We start from the raw sequence: 14,912 nt of genomic DNA on the forward strand, positions 1-14,912 counted from the left end.
CCCCTGCAGGCTCTGGTGGGACAGAGCTCCTCCGCCGGAGCCAAGAGGTGGGGGAAGGGCTTCAAGTGTGTGTGCCACGTGGGTTTGCACACCTGGGGGGGCTCTTCCCCTTGAGGTCCCTGGGACATCGAAGCAGGGCACAGGCAGGTGCGCAGGTACCGCGTGGTCACTGCCGCCACTGCGTGTGTGGAGGGGACGGGCTCAGGGGAGGTGGTGCCGACGGCCTCCAGGCCCTGCTCCGGACAGTGCCGCCCAACCCGTCTCTGTGTGCCTCTGGGGTCCAGCCCCCGCCTCGCTCTCCCCAGTGTGAAGGGTCCAGGGACAGGCTCCAGCAGGAGCAGTCTGCTCAGCGCTGCCCCCTCCCCTCCACCCCTTCTCCCTGCTTCCTCACTCCTGGCGTCTGCACAGCAGTTCTGACTCACACCTTCAACAAGGAAGACCACACCTGCCTGTGAACTGGCTCCCTCCAGGCGCCCTCCTCTCCCTAGTGGTCTCCCTAGTCCCCAGTGTGGCCAAGCTCCTCATGAGCTCAACCCAGTCAGCACCTCCCAACCAGCCGCAGGCCCCGCCCACCAGACTTCCTGCTGCCGTGGCAACAAGACTCTTCCCCAGGTCCCGGCCCCCACACGGCAGAGCCTGAGACCTCTTCGCACTAGGCTCTGTGACAGCACCATGTGACATAGGGAGCACTGCCCTAGGGTCCAGGACCCAATGGGTCTCCTTTTGGGGGTGGGGTGAGAGGGTGGGGCTCTACTGCTGGCTCCCTGTCTCCACAACCTTTTAACTCTGAACTCCCCAGGGTAGGAGGCTTAGCATCCATCCTGTCTACACCCTGCCCTGGGGGATCTGAGATCTCATCAGCCTGTGGATTTAATTCTGCTCTGCTGGGTTCCCCTGAACACGCATCCCTGAATCCAGATCCCTGTCTCCAACCACCCACCTGTGAGCCTCCCTCCAGCACACTTGTCCTGTTTCTCTCGCAGCCCCAGCCCAACCCGCAAGCAGGCCCTGCAGCGCTATCTTCCCAACACTCGTCTCTGGGCACCCTCCCTGCCCAGCCCCTCCCTGCCCATACCAATGGCACCCCTCCGAGACGATGCAGGTGCCACTGGACCCATTCCACCTGGAGCAGGAGCAGCCTTCTAGAACAGGACCCTCCAGGGGCTGCGTCCAGCCTGGCTGCAGGGGCTCCCCCAACCCCTGCCAGCAGCCTCGGGGGCTCTCGGCCCTTTGCCACCTTCTGCTCAGGGCCACCCTCTCCAGCAGCCTGGCCATAGCAACCCCTGCTCCTCACCCTCCCGGGCCCGTCATCCCTCCCGTGATGTCACTGGTGCTCCCATCAGGTCCCACGTGCTGGGTCCTCCTGGGGAAGGGCTGGGACTCCCCCTCCATCCTCCTGGGGAAGGGCTGGGACTCCCCCTCCTGTACTCCCTGCCATGGCCCAAGCTTGACAAACACAGGGCCTGTTCGCTGAGCCAGGGGCGCGCTGAGCTCCCAGCCTGCCCGCCACAGCCCCTCCCTCCTTCCCACAACCTGAGCGGATGGGCCTCGCCTGGCAGAGCCAGTCTCCACGCTCAAGTCTGTCAGGCTCTAACCCCAGGTTCTTTCCACTTCCCCTCCACACGGCGGCAACCTACTAAAGCCGCCTCACGGCGTCACTGGGCCTCCTCGGGGTGTGGTCCCTGGGCCACCCCATCGCTGCGGGCTTGCTAGGAGCGTCAACACTTGCACCCGGCCCACAGGTGCCCGTCAGAACCTCCGCGGTTTAACAAGGCCCGAAGGAGTTCCGATGCTCCCCCAGGTGGGGCAGCCCGAGGGCAGGCTGGGGGGCTCCCCACACAGCGGGTGCCTCCTAGCCCCTCTCCCCCAGACACATGGGAGTGGCGATAGCCGCTGGGTCCTCCGAGCGCCACTTCTACCCGAGGGCAGTGTGGTTCCCGGAGGGGGGCTATGGCCAGTAATCTGCTTTTACCCGTGCTTCCCCTTCAGACGCTAACCCCACTGCCAAGATCCTTCGCCGAGAAAATCTCCTCACTGTCATCACGGAGACGCCTCTTCGCTGCAGCAGAGGCTGGCCAGCCCTCGGGAGGGACAAAAGCTAACCCTAGCCCGCCCCTTAAGCGCCCAGGGCCCCATGCCAGGCCAGGGGTACCCTGCAGCCCCACCCTCCCCTCCCCTCCCCTGCCAGCCCCTGATCCTGACCCTGGCCTGGGATCTGCCAACAGTTGCTCTGCCCGCATCAGGTTGCCTCCGTCACCAGCCTGGCCCGTCTCCCGCTCCAGAGGCGAGCTGTCGCCAGGGAGGCTCATGTCCCAGCCGCTCAAGCTGAGCTGGGGCTCTGCCCTGCTCACTCCCGTCACGACACCACTGCTCCCCCACCCCCCTGCGTTAGGACCCCTGGGCCCTTCTCTGCCCTCACGTCATTCAGGGAACCTGGCCGCGGCACCCCGTGACCTGCAGACTCCCATTTTCCCTAAACTGCGAGCCGCCGAACCTGTGCCTTGCTTCCCGGTGGGCTGCGCCCAGGACGGTGGCCGGCCTGTGCACTGCTGCAGCCCGCCGGGAATCACGCTGACGGCCCACGCGTGGCAGGTAGTGTGCGTGGGGGGGGGGGATCCTCACCTCCCCTGGGGCAGCAGGATGTTGTTCACGCCTCCTAGTTTGACGTTGATCTTCAAGCAGAGGTTGGACAGGGTCTGCGGTGTGGTCCGCTGCACGTTCTTCATCTGCACACACTGCGTGGCCATCCCCAGCACTGTGTCTCCCACGCGCTTGACCTCGGCTGTGGAACCAACCACGCACTCACTGGCAGCTCTCGCCAGGCCTCTGCCTTAGCGAGCCCTCACCTCCCCCCACCCCCCACCCCTGCGGGGACCCAGGTGCGAATGTGCGACCCTAGCAGCCGCACCCGTGGCCCGTGGCGCAGGGAAGTCACACCCGGGCCCTCTGGGTCAGGGTGGTGGGGGGCTCACTCCTCAGCAGGCAGGAAGGCCATTTCGGCAGCTTCCGGGGCTGTGGGCGGGCGGTTTGGGCACAGCCAGGCTGGAAGGGAGGGCGAGGCCCGCCCACCCTCTGTCATGGTGCGCAGCGTGGTTAAAAATAAAGACACTGGCATCCCCAAAATCCACAGCAAATGCAAGCCTGACATCAAAGAGCTATCTAGGCTTCAGCCCTGGTTCTGGGTTCTTTCAAGCAGCAGCTGTCGGCTGCTCGCTGGGGAAACAGGTGACGTGCGGACGGGAACGCTGATGGCGTTCTCGTTGCTCTTTGCGTTCGCAGCTTGGGGGGGCGGGTTGTGTGGCTTTTATGCACCTGGTTCTGTCACTGTCTAATTGGGAAGCAGCTGGGGAGCCTCAGGGCACCCCACATGCCCCTGGGTTCTCATTCCAACACCTCCTCCACTGGGCGCCTCTGGGCTCCCGGAGGGCTTTCTTTTTCTTTTCTCTTTTTAAAATGTGTATTTATTTTGAGAGAGAGAACACGAGCAAGGGAGGGAAAAAGAGAGAGGAAGAGAATCCCAAGCAGGTTCTGCAATAGCAGCACCAGAGCCCAACGTGGGGCTGATCCCACAAACCGTGAGATCATGACCCGAGCCAAAACCAAGAGTCAGACGCTTAACCGACTGAGCCCTCCAGGCGACCCCCCCAACCCTTAGCTTTCGATGGCTCTCCAACAGCCACCTCGCCTGCCCTGAGGTCACCAGTCTATATGCACCATGGCCCTGGGGCTTCCTGATAGGGGGCTAGGCCTTGTCTCTCTCTGAACTCTCTAGGCCTGGGGCAGCATCAGAGGTGCCAGATAAGCATCAGCTGAATGGATGTGCAACCGCCCTCTGGCATGAAGGACTCTGCTGAGCTTCCAGAAAGCTCTGAGGCGGGCACAGAGATGTCACATGGAGGATGACGGATGGTGGCCCCGGCCATCACTGTGTGTGCACTGGAAGAACCTTCCTCCGTCCAGCCACCATCATGTCGGGTGGGGTCAGAATAACCGTGCACGTGCTCGCCTCTGGGACCTCTGGCCTTGGATGCGACCAGTGCGGGCGGCAGCCATCTCAGACCCCCATCTTTCTTAGCTCACGGATGGGCCAGAAAGGAGCACCCCCTGGTGTGGCAAAACCACAAAGGGCTCCGGCTGCGCTACACCCACGGAGGTCACGAGCAAAGCCAGTGGGGCCACCAAGCCTACCGTAAACGGGGGTTTTGCCAGGCAGGATGACCACCACCAGCTGGAGGCCAGCGTACGTGTTCTTCAGATGCCTGAACATGGGCTCCACACTGTCCGCCCCCTGGGCGTATTTGCAGAAGCACGGCTGGCCCTGGATCGGCATCCCGGCGTCCCGCGAGATCTTTCTGAGCTGCTCCGTGAAGGATCTGGAGGAGAAGTGTCATTAGACTTGAATGCACAGGGAGTAAAGCATCCAGACCAGCCAGAGGCCCCAGGTCAAGGGCACAGCTTTAACAAGCAACCCCAAACCATTTTCATTGCCATCAGAATCTAGGTTCAAGACCTGGACGTGGCTGTCAACATGCTAACTATGGAAAAGGGGTATGCTGAGTACACAGGTGTGGCACGCTGAGTGCACGCGTGGGGTATGCAAGGAAACAGGTGGGGTGTGCCGGGGACGCGCGTGGGGTGTGCTGAGGACACGTGTGAGGTATGGAAAAGTCACCTGCGGCTATTCTGCCTCGATAAAACAAAAGACTTCCAACCACACACACCCGTGTGCCTCACCCTGTGACACTCCGGGTGCGGCGACAGTGCTGTCCCTTTAGAGCATGCACGGAGCAGCTGCCACTGGCCTGGCAGGGCCAGCTGGCTCCCCGGTTCCGGCACAGACGCCAGGACTCCGTGAACGGCCAATAACGTCAGAGAGGAAAACCATGAACGGCCCGTCCCCTTGGGTCCCCCACTATTCTTGTGCGTACAACTTGACTGGGGCGACAGTTGTGGGAGAGAACCAGACAAACCCACACCACGGTGACACCAGCAGTGACTGCCAACAGGCCTGGTGAAGCCATGGTGGGGGAGGGGGGACACAGATCAGCAGCTGCTACTTTAAACTTCAGAATAAAAATAGCACCGCCTTCCACAGTAAGGGCGAGGACACTGTGATCCAGTGGAGCCAGGGCTCGACCCCCGTCTGAGTGCACTTCTGTCTACAGGTGGATGCGCTGCGGGGCCGTCTGGCTCCAGGCAACGTGAAACGAAGCAGCCAAGGCCAGGGCGCGGGGAAGAGAGGCACCTGGTGTTCAGGCCCTAACCTACTTGCTTCTTAGCTAAGCTGCTCTGTGCTTCCAGCGAATTCTGCTGGTGGCGTGGAGGATGCCTCCAACAGCCTGTCTCCTGGATGTCAGCTCTCGAGAACTTTCTGAGCCACTGCTTTTCAGAACCACCCTCGGCTACAATGTCAACAGTTATACTTTTCAGGCTTTGAGTTTCTTCCTGTTTCCACCCAAGACAGGTGGGAAGCAAAAGCTTTCTTCTCCCTGTGAGGTTTGTTTGGTGCAAAAGCATGAGTAACGAAGCTTTATGGTTTTTATTTTTTAATTATTAAGTAGGCTTCACGCCCAGCGCGGAGCCCGGTGCAAGGGCTTGAACTCATGGCCTGAGATTAGGACCTAAGGTGAGATGTAGAGGCCCTGGCGCCCCAAAGCTGCATGGGTCTGGTGCTAACTAAGGGTCTGCAGCCAGGCCAGGAGGATATCAGAAATATGAAGCTGAAGTGTTTTTTTTTTGTTTTTTTTTTTTAAATGTTTTATTTATTTCTAGGAGAGAGAGAGACAGAGTGAGCAGGGGAGGCTCAGAGAGAGAGGGAGTAACAGACCGAAACAGGCTCCAGGCTCTGAGCTGGCAGTCAGCACAGAGCCCGATGCGGGGCTCGAACCCACGAACCGCGAGATCATGACCTAAGCGAAAGTCAGACTCTTAACCGACTAAGCCTCCCAGGCGCCCCTGAAGTGTTTTCTTAAAGTAACTTGAATTCACCTAATATAATTTTCTTTTTTGCGTCTAATTTTCAAACTTATTCTTCACTTTCTGTTTTATTTCTTACATAATCTGCACCGCTTCTCCACTCTCCCTCCACTAGGGAGTCTGAGAAGTAAAAGCAGCCTCAAGGCGCCCACGTCTCCTGGCCAGGCCCACCCCAGACATTCGCTCTCGGGCAGGGTCAGGCTGCNTTACTTCAGGTGGACCTCCGTGCACTGGCGCTGGGGAGCGAAGCAGGCGATGGCCCACACCTTGATCTCAATGCCCGTGTGAAACTGCTTGTTCCTCATGTCCCAGACGCCCTGGACAGGGGTGGCGATCGCTTTATTCTGCAAACAGCAAGACATTTAGAGTGAGGGAAGACGGGAAACCCAACCTTTTGACCTTGGACTGTGTTTCTTTCCCCACCTCTGCCGATTCGCCGACTAGATGGTGCTGCTGAGGCTGGGAACTGACCTGCCCAGCTCTGCAAGTGGGCCAGGGATACCAGGGTGGTATGGGCCAGGATGGAAGGAAGGACGGAAGGACGGACAGGCGGATAAAGAGGTGGATGGGAGGCGATGGATGGATGGACGTGTAGACTGAGAATGGATGAGGTGACGGATTCAGGGACAGTGGAGGAAGGATGGAGGGAGGGAGGGCTGGATGGAATGGCAAGTGAAGAGGTGGATGGGAGATGAAGGAGGGATGGAGGGATGGGTAGACAGAGGAAGGGCGCATGGAGGGAGGAGTGGATACAGGCCCAGGACTGCAGAGAGGCCCAGAGGTGCACCCAACCTCAAGGGTAGCCTGGAAGAATGGAAGTTCCCTGGGATGCTACAGGAAGGCTTCCTGGTTCAGAACATACTCTCATTTATTTTACCTCCTTTGTGATCACAGACACAGCCAGGGAAGGGAAGACAAGGTGCTTCTTCCCGGTCCCGGGCCGGGGAGCAGACAGGCCAGCTGAGGCCCCTCCACTCCACTCCCCGCGCCACTGCCTGTGGCTGTTCAGGGAACGGAAGCTACTCCCACTTGTGAACAGCAAGCGACGCATCCACCTGATTTTGTCACCTTCCAACCAGAAAGGACCAGGCTTCAGCAACACCACCCAAGCAATCTCTGAATTCCCTGCAGTGATTCTGGGGCAGTGAAAAACCACCAGATTTGTGATCTTGGTTTCACTACGTAATGCGGGCCCTTCTAGGCATCTCTACCTACTTGTGAAAAGAATCAAACGCTCTTCCTCCCACAACTGCAAGAAGGGTTCAAAAAGGTGCTATGTTTGCACGGTGTCCGGACACAGGCTCACACGTGAGCCTTGCTCAGAAGTCCTCTGTCAGAGGCTGGGGACCAGGACAGGACCCCCACGCGGAACACCGTGCAGTAAGAGGCAGAAAGAACACGCCTTGCATCACGTACGCACGCAGCCATCTCCAAGACCTCTACGGGCTCTACGAGAAAGTTTTAAGTGAAAAGAAGTGTATTTCATACATCACTATCTGCACCAGAAGGGATGGAAAAAAATTTTAAGTAACGCCTAGGCATTTTTACAAAGGATAAAGAGAACACCAATCACGTCCTGGAAAACCACCCAAGACGGAGGGAAAGAGATTTCTTCCTGTAATTCTTTGTTTTCTTTTTTAAGTAGGCTCCATGCTCAAGGTGGGGTTCGAAGTCATGACCCTAAGATCAAGAGTCATATGCTCTTCCGACTGAGCCAGCCAAGTGCCCCCTTCCTGTAGTTCTGTGTACCTTATGAACTTTGGAACATTTGATTTCATTTTTGAGAGAGGGAGAGGGAGAGAGAATCCCAAGTGCTGTCTGCGCGGAGCCTGACTCAAGGATCAAGCCTATGACCCCGGGATCATGACCTGAGCCGAAATCAAGAGTCGGACGCTCAACTGGCTGGGCCACCCAGGCGCCTCTGAACTCTGGAACATTTGAAAAAGCAAAGCCTGTGTTTTACAGTAAGAAAGGGGAAAACCCTACAAACAAAACCAGACCTTGCCACCGGTCCTGAGGACAAGCGTCAAAGGTCCAGAGTCAGCTAGAATGCTCCCGTGAGAGCCCGCGGTCTGTGAGGCTAAGGCCCCAGTAGGCCTGTGCTCCGCACCTGGGGGGCCGGCCCCGAGGGAGAGCACGAAGACCCTGCTCACGAGCTCTGTCAGGGCTCGCAGACAGCACGCCTCACTATGCACTGATGGAGCCAGGCATTTCATGGGCAACAACAAACGAGCAGACACAGGAGCGACTGACGGCTCTGTCTGCCAACGAATTCCTCTGAAACAGAAGTTAAGAAAACAGAAAATCAGTATACACTTCTGGAAAATAATTCGTCACTGGCCCATCACACAAAGAATAATGCTTTTAGATGTTGATGGGATAATAAAAATCACCTGCTGAAAAGATAAAGGGTAATTCTGGAAAACTTCTGACATCACCCAGGCAAACCCGTCCTTCCCGAGGCCCCCTAACGTGCACCGGCTTGGCCCAGGGTGGGAGGAATCCCTCACCTGGACCACGGTCTACACTTCTGGTCATGCGTCCGGCCTCAGTGGGGTCAAAAGATACTGCTCCATCACTGAGCGGCAGACAGGTCACAGACACCCATAGGCAGCCCCCCCCACCCGCCACCCCTGCCCCAGCCACGCACGTACCCTGCCCCCGTAGAGGATGGAGGGCGGCTGGAGGACCCGGCCAGTCACATCTGTCATCTCGTCTTTGACCATGATTCCAAATTCACGAACATACGGATCTGTATTAAAACTTGCACTTCGCATCTTGAAGAGGAAAAAAGAAAGCAGCTGTGTTCACCCGAAGCTTCAGGGGCTCTCCTGCCCCACAGTCCCCGGGGGTCCCCACCCTAGGGCTGGCCTCAGGCCCCGGGCCCCGGACGCTCACCAGCTTGCTAATCTCTTCTTGCCGATCTGGCGCTGACCTTGCAGTAGCTCTGATCATGGTTGAGGTCTGATTGTCGGTCAGCTTTTTGATACATCTCTGTCCTGCTACTATGTTGCAGACCTAGGAATGAGAGACCCAGGGCGTTGGCACTGTTGAGGGGGGGGGCATGCAGGGGCTGAGCTTGGGAGGGGGAGCAGGAGCTGGGGAGGCTGGGCGATGGCTCTCCCTGTTCTCCGATGCGGTGTCTGCCCCCGGAACCCACCAGAACAGCACGCCTGGGGGCTGCCTGGGGGCTCCTGGGTGAGCCTAGCCCGGCACCCACAGGACCTAGGACCCTCCCGGGGCAGGGGCATGAAGCTGCCTGCTGACGGGTATGAGGCTGGCCTCCTGGACTGGAGCGCAGGAAAACTGGCTGGGGGTTTGAGTAATGGGACAGGGAGAGAGAATTTAAGGCACTAACACGAAAGAGTTAAAATCGGGGCCTTAGTTTTAGCATTTACTCTTCCCAGGATTTTTCCAGCAGGAAGGGAATCTTAGAGGAGGCGTTAAGAAACTGTAGCTTTTCTGAGCATCTTCTACCCTGTGGGAGGGGCCTGCTGGGTGCAGGGCATGGCCTCCAGGGACACGTGACAGTCCTCGCACCGTTTTGTTCACTCATTCAGTTTCATTCACGGGGAACAGTTGTGACAGGCGGCCCGGGCACTGGCCTGAGGCCTGGGCAGAAGCACGACCAGAGGTGGGGCCCTCCCGCTGGTGTCTGTCTACACTGCCCTGCCCACACTTCCTCGGCTGGTGTCTGTCTACACTGCCCTGCCCACACTTCCTCGGCTGGTGTCTGTCTACACTGCCCTGCCCACATGTGGACAGCACGGAGGGGCCTGGACTTGCCTCGAGGGGAAGGTAGGTGTGTTTCTGCTCCTGTCCGACTTGTAAACATGGGAGGTGGGGGTAGCGCAGAACCAGCTTGTGCCTGTCCTTGAAGTACTGGGCCACCGTGCACTCCACCGTCTGCCCGCTCTCCTGCTGAAGCGGGAATCTGGGGGGACACAGAAGGGGTCAGGCCGGGCCCCTGGGGACAGGCCGTGGACCTGCATGTGGCCAGCTCCCCTGGGGCTGATTGCTGGGGGCTGAACGAGGCGTATGGTGATGTGTGGGGCAAGTGATCAGGGACCTTCAAGGGGTCAGAACCAAACCATGCCCTCTGGGTAAATAGTTCCTAACCCATCCCGTCTCCCCTGGAGTTGGGAAATGAAGACTTCTCACACGCATGTAACACGCAATAACCAGAGGCCACAGGTGTCTACACTACATGCAAGGATTTCGGGACAAATGAGGACAGAAAGGTCTGGGTGCATTCTGGCCAACGCTGGGCCAGGACACAGGGCAGGGCCTCCGGACCCCCGCTCCCTCCCAGCACCAGCTCAGCACTGAGGACGGGAAAACAAACAAAAACGACCCTCTCTCGCCTGAAAATTCCAGAAGAAAAATTGACAGGGAGCTGCCACCCTGTCCCCAGCCCATATTTTATGTCAGCGGGTGAAGTTTAACTCTCTGAGCCAGAGATTCAGTGCTAGAATTTTTAGCTCGAATGAAATAACCCTTTCCAGAAGGGTCACTGCTCTACACTATGCTCATCACAGTGGAAGCGAGCGCCACCGCCCACGCGGGTGGGACAGTAAGGTCGTTTACGTTTGGTGGCTGGCGGGTCGCCGGGTCACGTTGCAGACGCGGTACTTCCTCTTCATCTGCCCGCAGTGCGTGATCTCCACCTTCAGACCTGACAACACAGAGCAGCCCAGCTTCAGGGTCAAGATTCTTCCTGGGCACCAGTTTGCACAGAGGCTGTCCTTACCCTGAGAGGGAGGGGGACTGTTGGGCTGGGCCCCTCTCACCCACGGGGACGCCTTCAGCCCCAGAAATGCCAAGGCCAGAGGCTGGACATTGCTCTTAAAGATGAAAGAGACCACGTTGGCTCAGCTGAGACTTCATGCTTCCCCTAGGATTATTTTTAGCAACGGGTAGTGTGACGGCCTTTACAAAGCCCTCAGGGAAGGACAGGTGCAGGGGGGAGGGGAGGCACACATGACCTGTGAGGCGGGCGACAGGTGCCGGCCACCCCTCTGAGGCTGGGCCCAAGCCAGGCCACTGCACTCGGGCCGCGTCTTCCGGAGCGGAACCCTGACTTGGTGGGTGTGGAGGCTGCCACCATTGTGAGGACCACCTGACAAGACCCGAGAGCGTGGTCCCCACTCCAGAGAGGCGTGAGGTACCGACTAACCACACCGGCGCTCTCTGGTCCCAGCAGCCAGTGACCTGGATGCCACTGGTCACTGACCTCACCCTACACAGACATCCATTTATTTTGAACATCATCATTCCTGCTCTGTGAATGGGTTCAATTTATCTCTGTGCTAAGTCATCGGACGGCTAACCTCTCTTGCCCGCTCCCCCATCCCCGTCAGGACTTCAGACGGGGCCACAGGGCCCCGGCCCGATGTGCGAGGCAGTCACCCACCTTTGATTTCTTTGGTAAACTTTACCCTTTGGGAATCTGTCAGAGGTTTCTGTTGTTCTTCAATACTTTTAAAATCCAAAACTTCACAAACAAACTCGATTACTGGCTGTGCCTTATAAAACGCAGTTGCTGAGACTACAGGTGGGAAAAAGAGAAAAAAGCAAAAGCAGGGTGTGGGGGGTGCCCGGTGGTGCCCCCTGCATGCCCACCCGGGCTCTGTCCGCCTGGGCCCTGGAGTTCACCTTCGGGCTTTACCAGTGGGACAGAGCCAGAGGGGGCAACAGGTCACGGCCAACAAGAAGGGGGTCGGTACAGGCCAAAGTCACCCTCTGAGAATAAAATCAGGATTACACTAACCCCCAGCAGATCACGACAACCACAACTTTGGACCCAACCGTGAGAGGCTCCCAGGGGGCCAGGGCCCCCCAAACCTGGAGGAGGCCAGCGTGAAGGCAGCACGGGAGGCTGGCCCCTAGTCAGCCACCAGGCTGAAAATGACAAGGTGAGTTGAAAGGTGGCATCGGGGACCCGCCTGAGATGCAGCCCCCGGGGGCCGCCTCGGCACCCAGAGCCCCGATCTCCAGAGAGCCCTGTAGGCGGCTCTGATCAGGTCTGAGGGGCCAGGTGGGCACAGAAGCTCTGGCTCTGACAGAGGCCACGTTTGGAACTGGTCGCACAGGCGCTGCCCCCCCCCCCCCCCCCCCAAAGGCTGGGGCTTTGCTTACCATCAATGTTCAACATCATTTTCCAAAGAGAAGGTCGGACAGACTGATGGAAGCCAAACCACACTTCCCGGCCCCCGCCCAGGGGGTTGGAGCAGCCCTCGGACGCCGTGAAGAAGGAGCGGCCCACGGGGGTGTACCTGCAATGAGACCCCTTGCGCGTCAGGCGTGCCGCTCACACGTCACCCGCGCAGGCCAACGCTCACTGTCGCCAACGACCCCGTTGCCCTCTCCGCACAGAGGCGCCCTCACTGAGCCGTGCCGCTGCAGGCAAAGCCCTGGGGACCACAGCCTCACCGTGGGGCAGGGCGAGCAGCGTCCTCAACGCGCTGGACCCCAGACACAGGCGTGGCTGCGCAGGGCCCTGCGCCCCTTGATGCCGTAGGGCTCATATCTTTCTAGAAACAGGCCATGTAGGGAGGGTGTGCCGAGGCCATGGGACCGAACCAGCCCCAGGCTGGGGGGGGCGGGGGCACAGGATCCCCTGGGGACACGCAGCTCCTTTGCAGAGAGATGCCCTCCCCCCTATATGGGGAGGAGGAGACAGGATGGAAAGGTCAATGCCTGAGGAGACTCGAGCACCTTCCAGGGGCCAGCTGCTGACGGGGCGCGGGAGGGCAGGGAGCCCCCTTGATGCCGTAGCAGATGCGTCCTCAGAGCAGCAGCGCCGACGGTGCCGGGTCACCCGGGCCACACGGTGGCCAATATGTGGAGGCCGCATGACCCTTTACAGGGGGCACCGTCCAGGGGACTGTGCGTGGGAGCCCCGCACTCTCCCCCTCAGACAAGCTCGTCCTGCCCCTTTTTCTATTATTTTTCTATAATGAAAGTAGGCTTTCCTCCTGATTATAAAAGTAACATGGTAATTAATTCAAAAGAACTCAGGAAGTAAAAAATCAGAATTCACAGTAACTCCTGCCACCCGTTTAAAACACACATTCAACATTTTGGCAACTGCTTGTCTGGGTTTTTTTTTTTTTTTTTGCACTCACCTGCTTCCCTGCCAACAACAGCCCTAAGTACTCACGGACTCTACCCTGGGGGCCGGGGGGAGGGGTCCCTGCCAGGAGGGACAGCCTGCCTCGCATCCGGTCACCCCCACCCAATCTGGAGGCTGAGAACACCAGGGTCCCTTCAGAAATCAAACAAGGTGCTTCGGAGCACCCACTCTTGCGCCTACAAGGACAGAGGCAGCCCCACCCTCCCCTGAAACCTCAGGCTTCTGTCGGTGCCCGGAGAGGGGGGCGCGGGGCTCATTTCTCCTTCTGTCCCTGAGGCCCCACTGAGTGCCCCACACGTGGAGGCAGCAGGCGTCCTGGGTCAGAAACCTGAGGTCTGGGGATGGCAAACCGGCCTCAGGCAGGAATTAGTGCAGTCCCACCATGTGGTAAACTGTGAGCCACTCAAGTGTCCGCCTCCCCTCTGACCCACCAAGTTCAGGCGTGGCGATCTGGGGGAGCACAGCAGCCCCGGGGAGCAAGACAGCTGGCAGGTGCGCCGTGCCGCCTGCCGTCTCAGCCGTCCGTGAGGAGGGTGCTCGGCTGGGTACGGGGCCGGGGTGGCCTCCCGCGACCACAGGTCCCACGTGGGAAGGCCACAGAGCAACACGACACGGCTCACACGGTCAGCTGAGTGAAAAAAGGACAGCCGGGCTGCACGAAGACAGGCCATCCCTCTGCCCCACGGGGGCCTCGAACTCACAACCCCGAGATCAAGGGTCACATGCTCTATTGACTGAGCCAGCCCGGTGCCCCTGCTGGTTTATTTTTATGTTAAAACTTTTTCCATGTTAGTCCCCTTATAATTTTCATCATAAAATCCAGGACCATCGCTACCCCGATTCCAAATTCCACTCCTCCCTGGAGAGAGGTTTCACGTTCGCCAGGCATCACTCAGGGTGAGGCGCAGACGCTCCCAGCTCCTTGGTCCTCACCTCATCGATGGCAAATGCCTCATGACCACGTCCAGGGCCTGGATCGTCTCAAAGGGGACGCTGGGCAGCCGCCCCGAAAGTGCATCGTGTAACGCCTGTAAGCTCACACAGGACACCCACTTGATGGACACCTTGAAGATGCGGTCCTTCCCTTCTCCAGGCAGCGTGACCTCCAGCTCCACCTGCGAGGAGACCCAGAACACGGTCATTCACACCTGCCTCTTCCTGTTTTCCTTCCCTTTTTTAAAAGTAGACTCCACCCGGGGCGCCTGGGTGGCTCAGTCGGTTAAGCGTCTGACTTCAGCTCAGGTCATGACCTCACAGTCCATGGGTTCAAGCCCTGCGTCGGGCTTTGTGCTGACAGCTCGAAGCCTGGAGCTTCCTTCAGATCCTATGTCTCTCTCTCTGCCCCTCCCCCACTCGCTCTCTGTCTGTCTCTTAAAATAAAGACATAAAAAAAATAAATAAATAAGTAGACTCCACTCTGGGCATGGAGCCCAACTCAAGACTTGAACTCAATGACCCTGAGATCAAGACCTGAGCTGAGATTAAGAGTTGGATGCTCAACCGCCTGAGCCTCCCAGCTGCCCCTCACACTCGCCTCTTAAGAAGCTACTGGGAGGTCAAAGGCGGTAGTCAGCTCCCAGATCATCTCTGGGTAGGGAAACAGCCAGTCCCTCAGACAACCGTTCGCACATGGGCACATGCACACCCCCCCCCCAGCCACAAGACCTGGGGCTTCTGCCCAGTCCTGCATACAGAGCTCAGGAGAGGCGAGCACCCAGAGACTTCATCCTGAGGAGGCATCACCAGAACGGGGCGGATTCTATATGGCAGCTTCTCCGCCTGGGGGTCCAGACAGGGGTAG

At 58.7% G+C, this 14,912-nt stretch overlaps 1 protein-coding gene across 2 annotated transcripts in view; it reads right to left on the reverse strand.

Annotated features, from left to right (window-relative positions):
- The window catches only part of AGO2 (argonaute RISC catalytic component 2), a 99,034-nt gene that overhangs the window by 10,596 nt on the left and 73,526 nt on the right, over positions 1 to 14,912 (reverse strand). For both annotated transcript variants that reach the window (XM_077749959.1, XM_077749960.1), the window contains exons 4-13: positions 14,045 to 14,226; positions 12,115 to 12,251; positions 11,390 to 11,524; positions 10,564 to 10,651; positions 9,763 to 9,910; positions 8,875 to 8,994; positions 8,631 to 8,753; positions 6,187 to 6,320; positions 4,189 to 4,373; positions 2,623 to 2,782 (exon numbers count right to left, since the gene is read on the reverse strand). In XM_077749959.1, coding sequence (XP_077606085.1) covers positions 2,623 to 2,782; positions 4,189 to 4,373; positions 6,187 to 6,320; positions 8,631 to 8,753; positions 8,875 to 8,994; positions 9,763 to 9,910; positions 10,564 to 10,651; positions 11,390 to 11,524; positions 12,115 to 12,251; positions 14,045 to 14,226 — 1,412 coding nt within the window. The remainder of the gene's footprint in view (positions 1 to 2,622; positions 2,783 to 4,188; positions 4,374 to 6,186; positions 6,321 to 8,630; positions 8,754 to 8,874; positions 8,995 to 9,762; positions 9,911 to 10,563; positions 10,652 to 11,389; positions 11,525 to 12,114; positions 12,252 to 14,044; positions 14,227 to 14,912) is intronic.

Source organism: Crocuta crocuta, unplaced genomic scaffold, assembly GCF_008692635.1.
Source record: "Crocuta crocuta isolate KB4526 unplaced genomic scaffold, BGI_CrCroc_1.0 scaffold119, whole genome shotgun sequence".
NCBI classification, from domain to species: domain Eukaryota; kingdom Metazoa; phylum Chordata; class Mammalia; order Carnivora; family Hyaenidae; genus Crocuta; species Crocuta crocuta.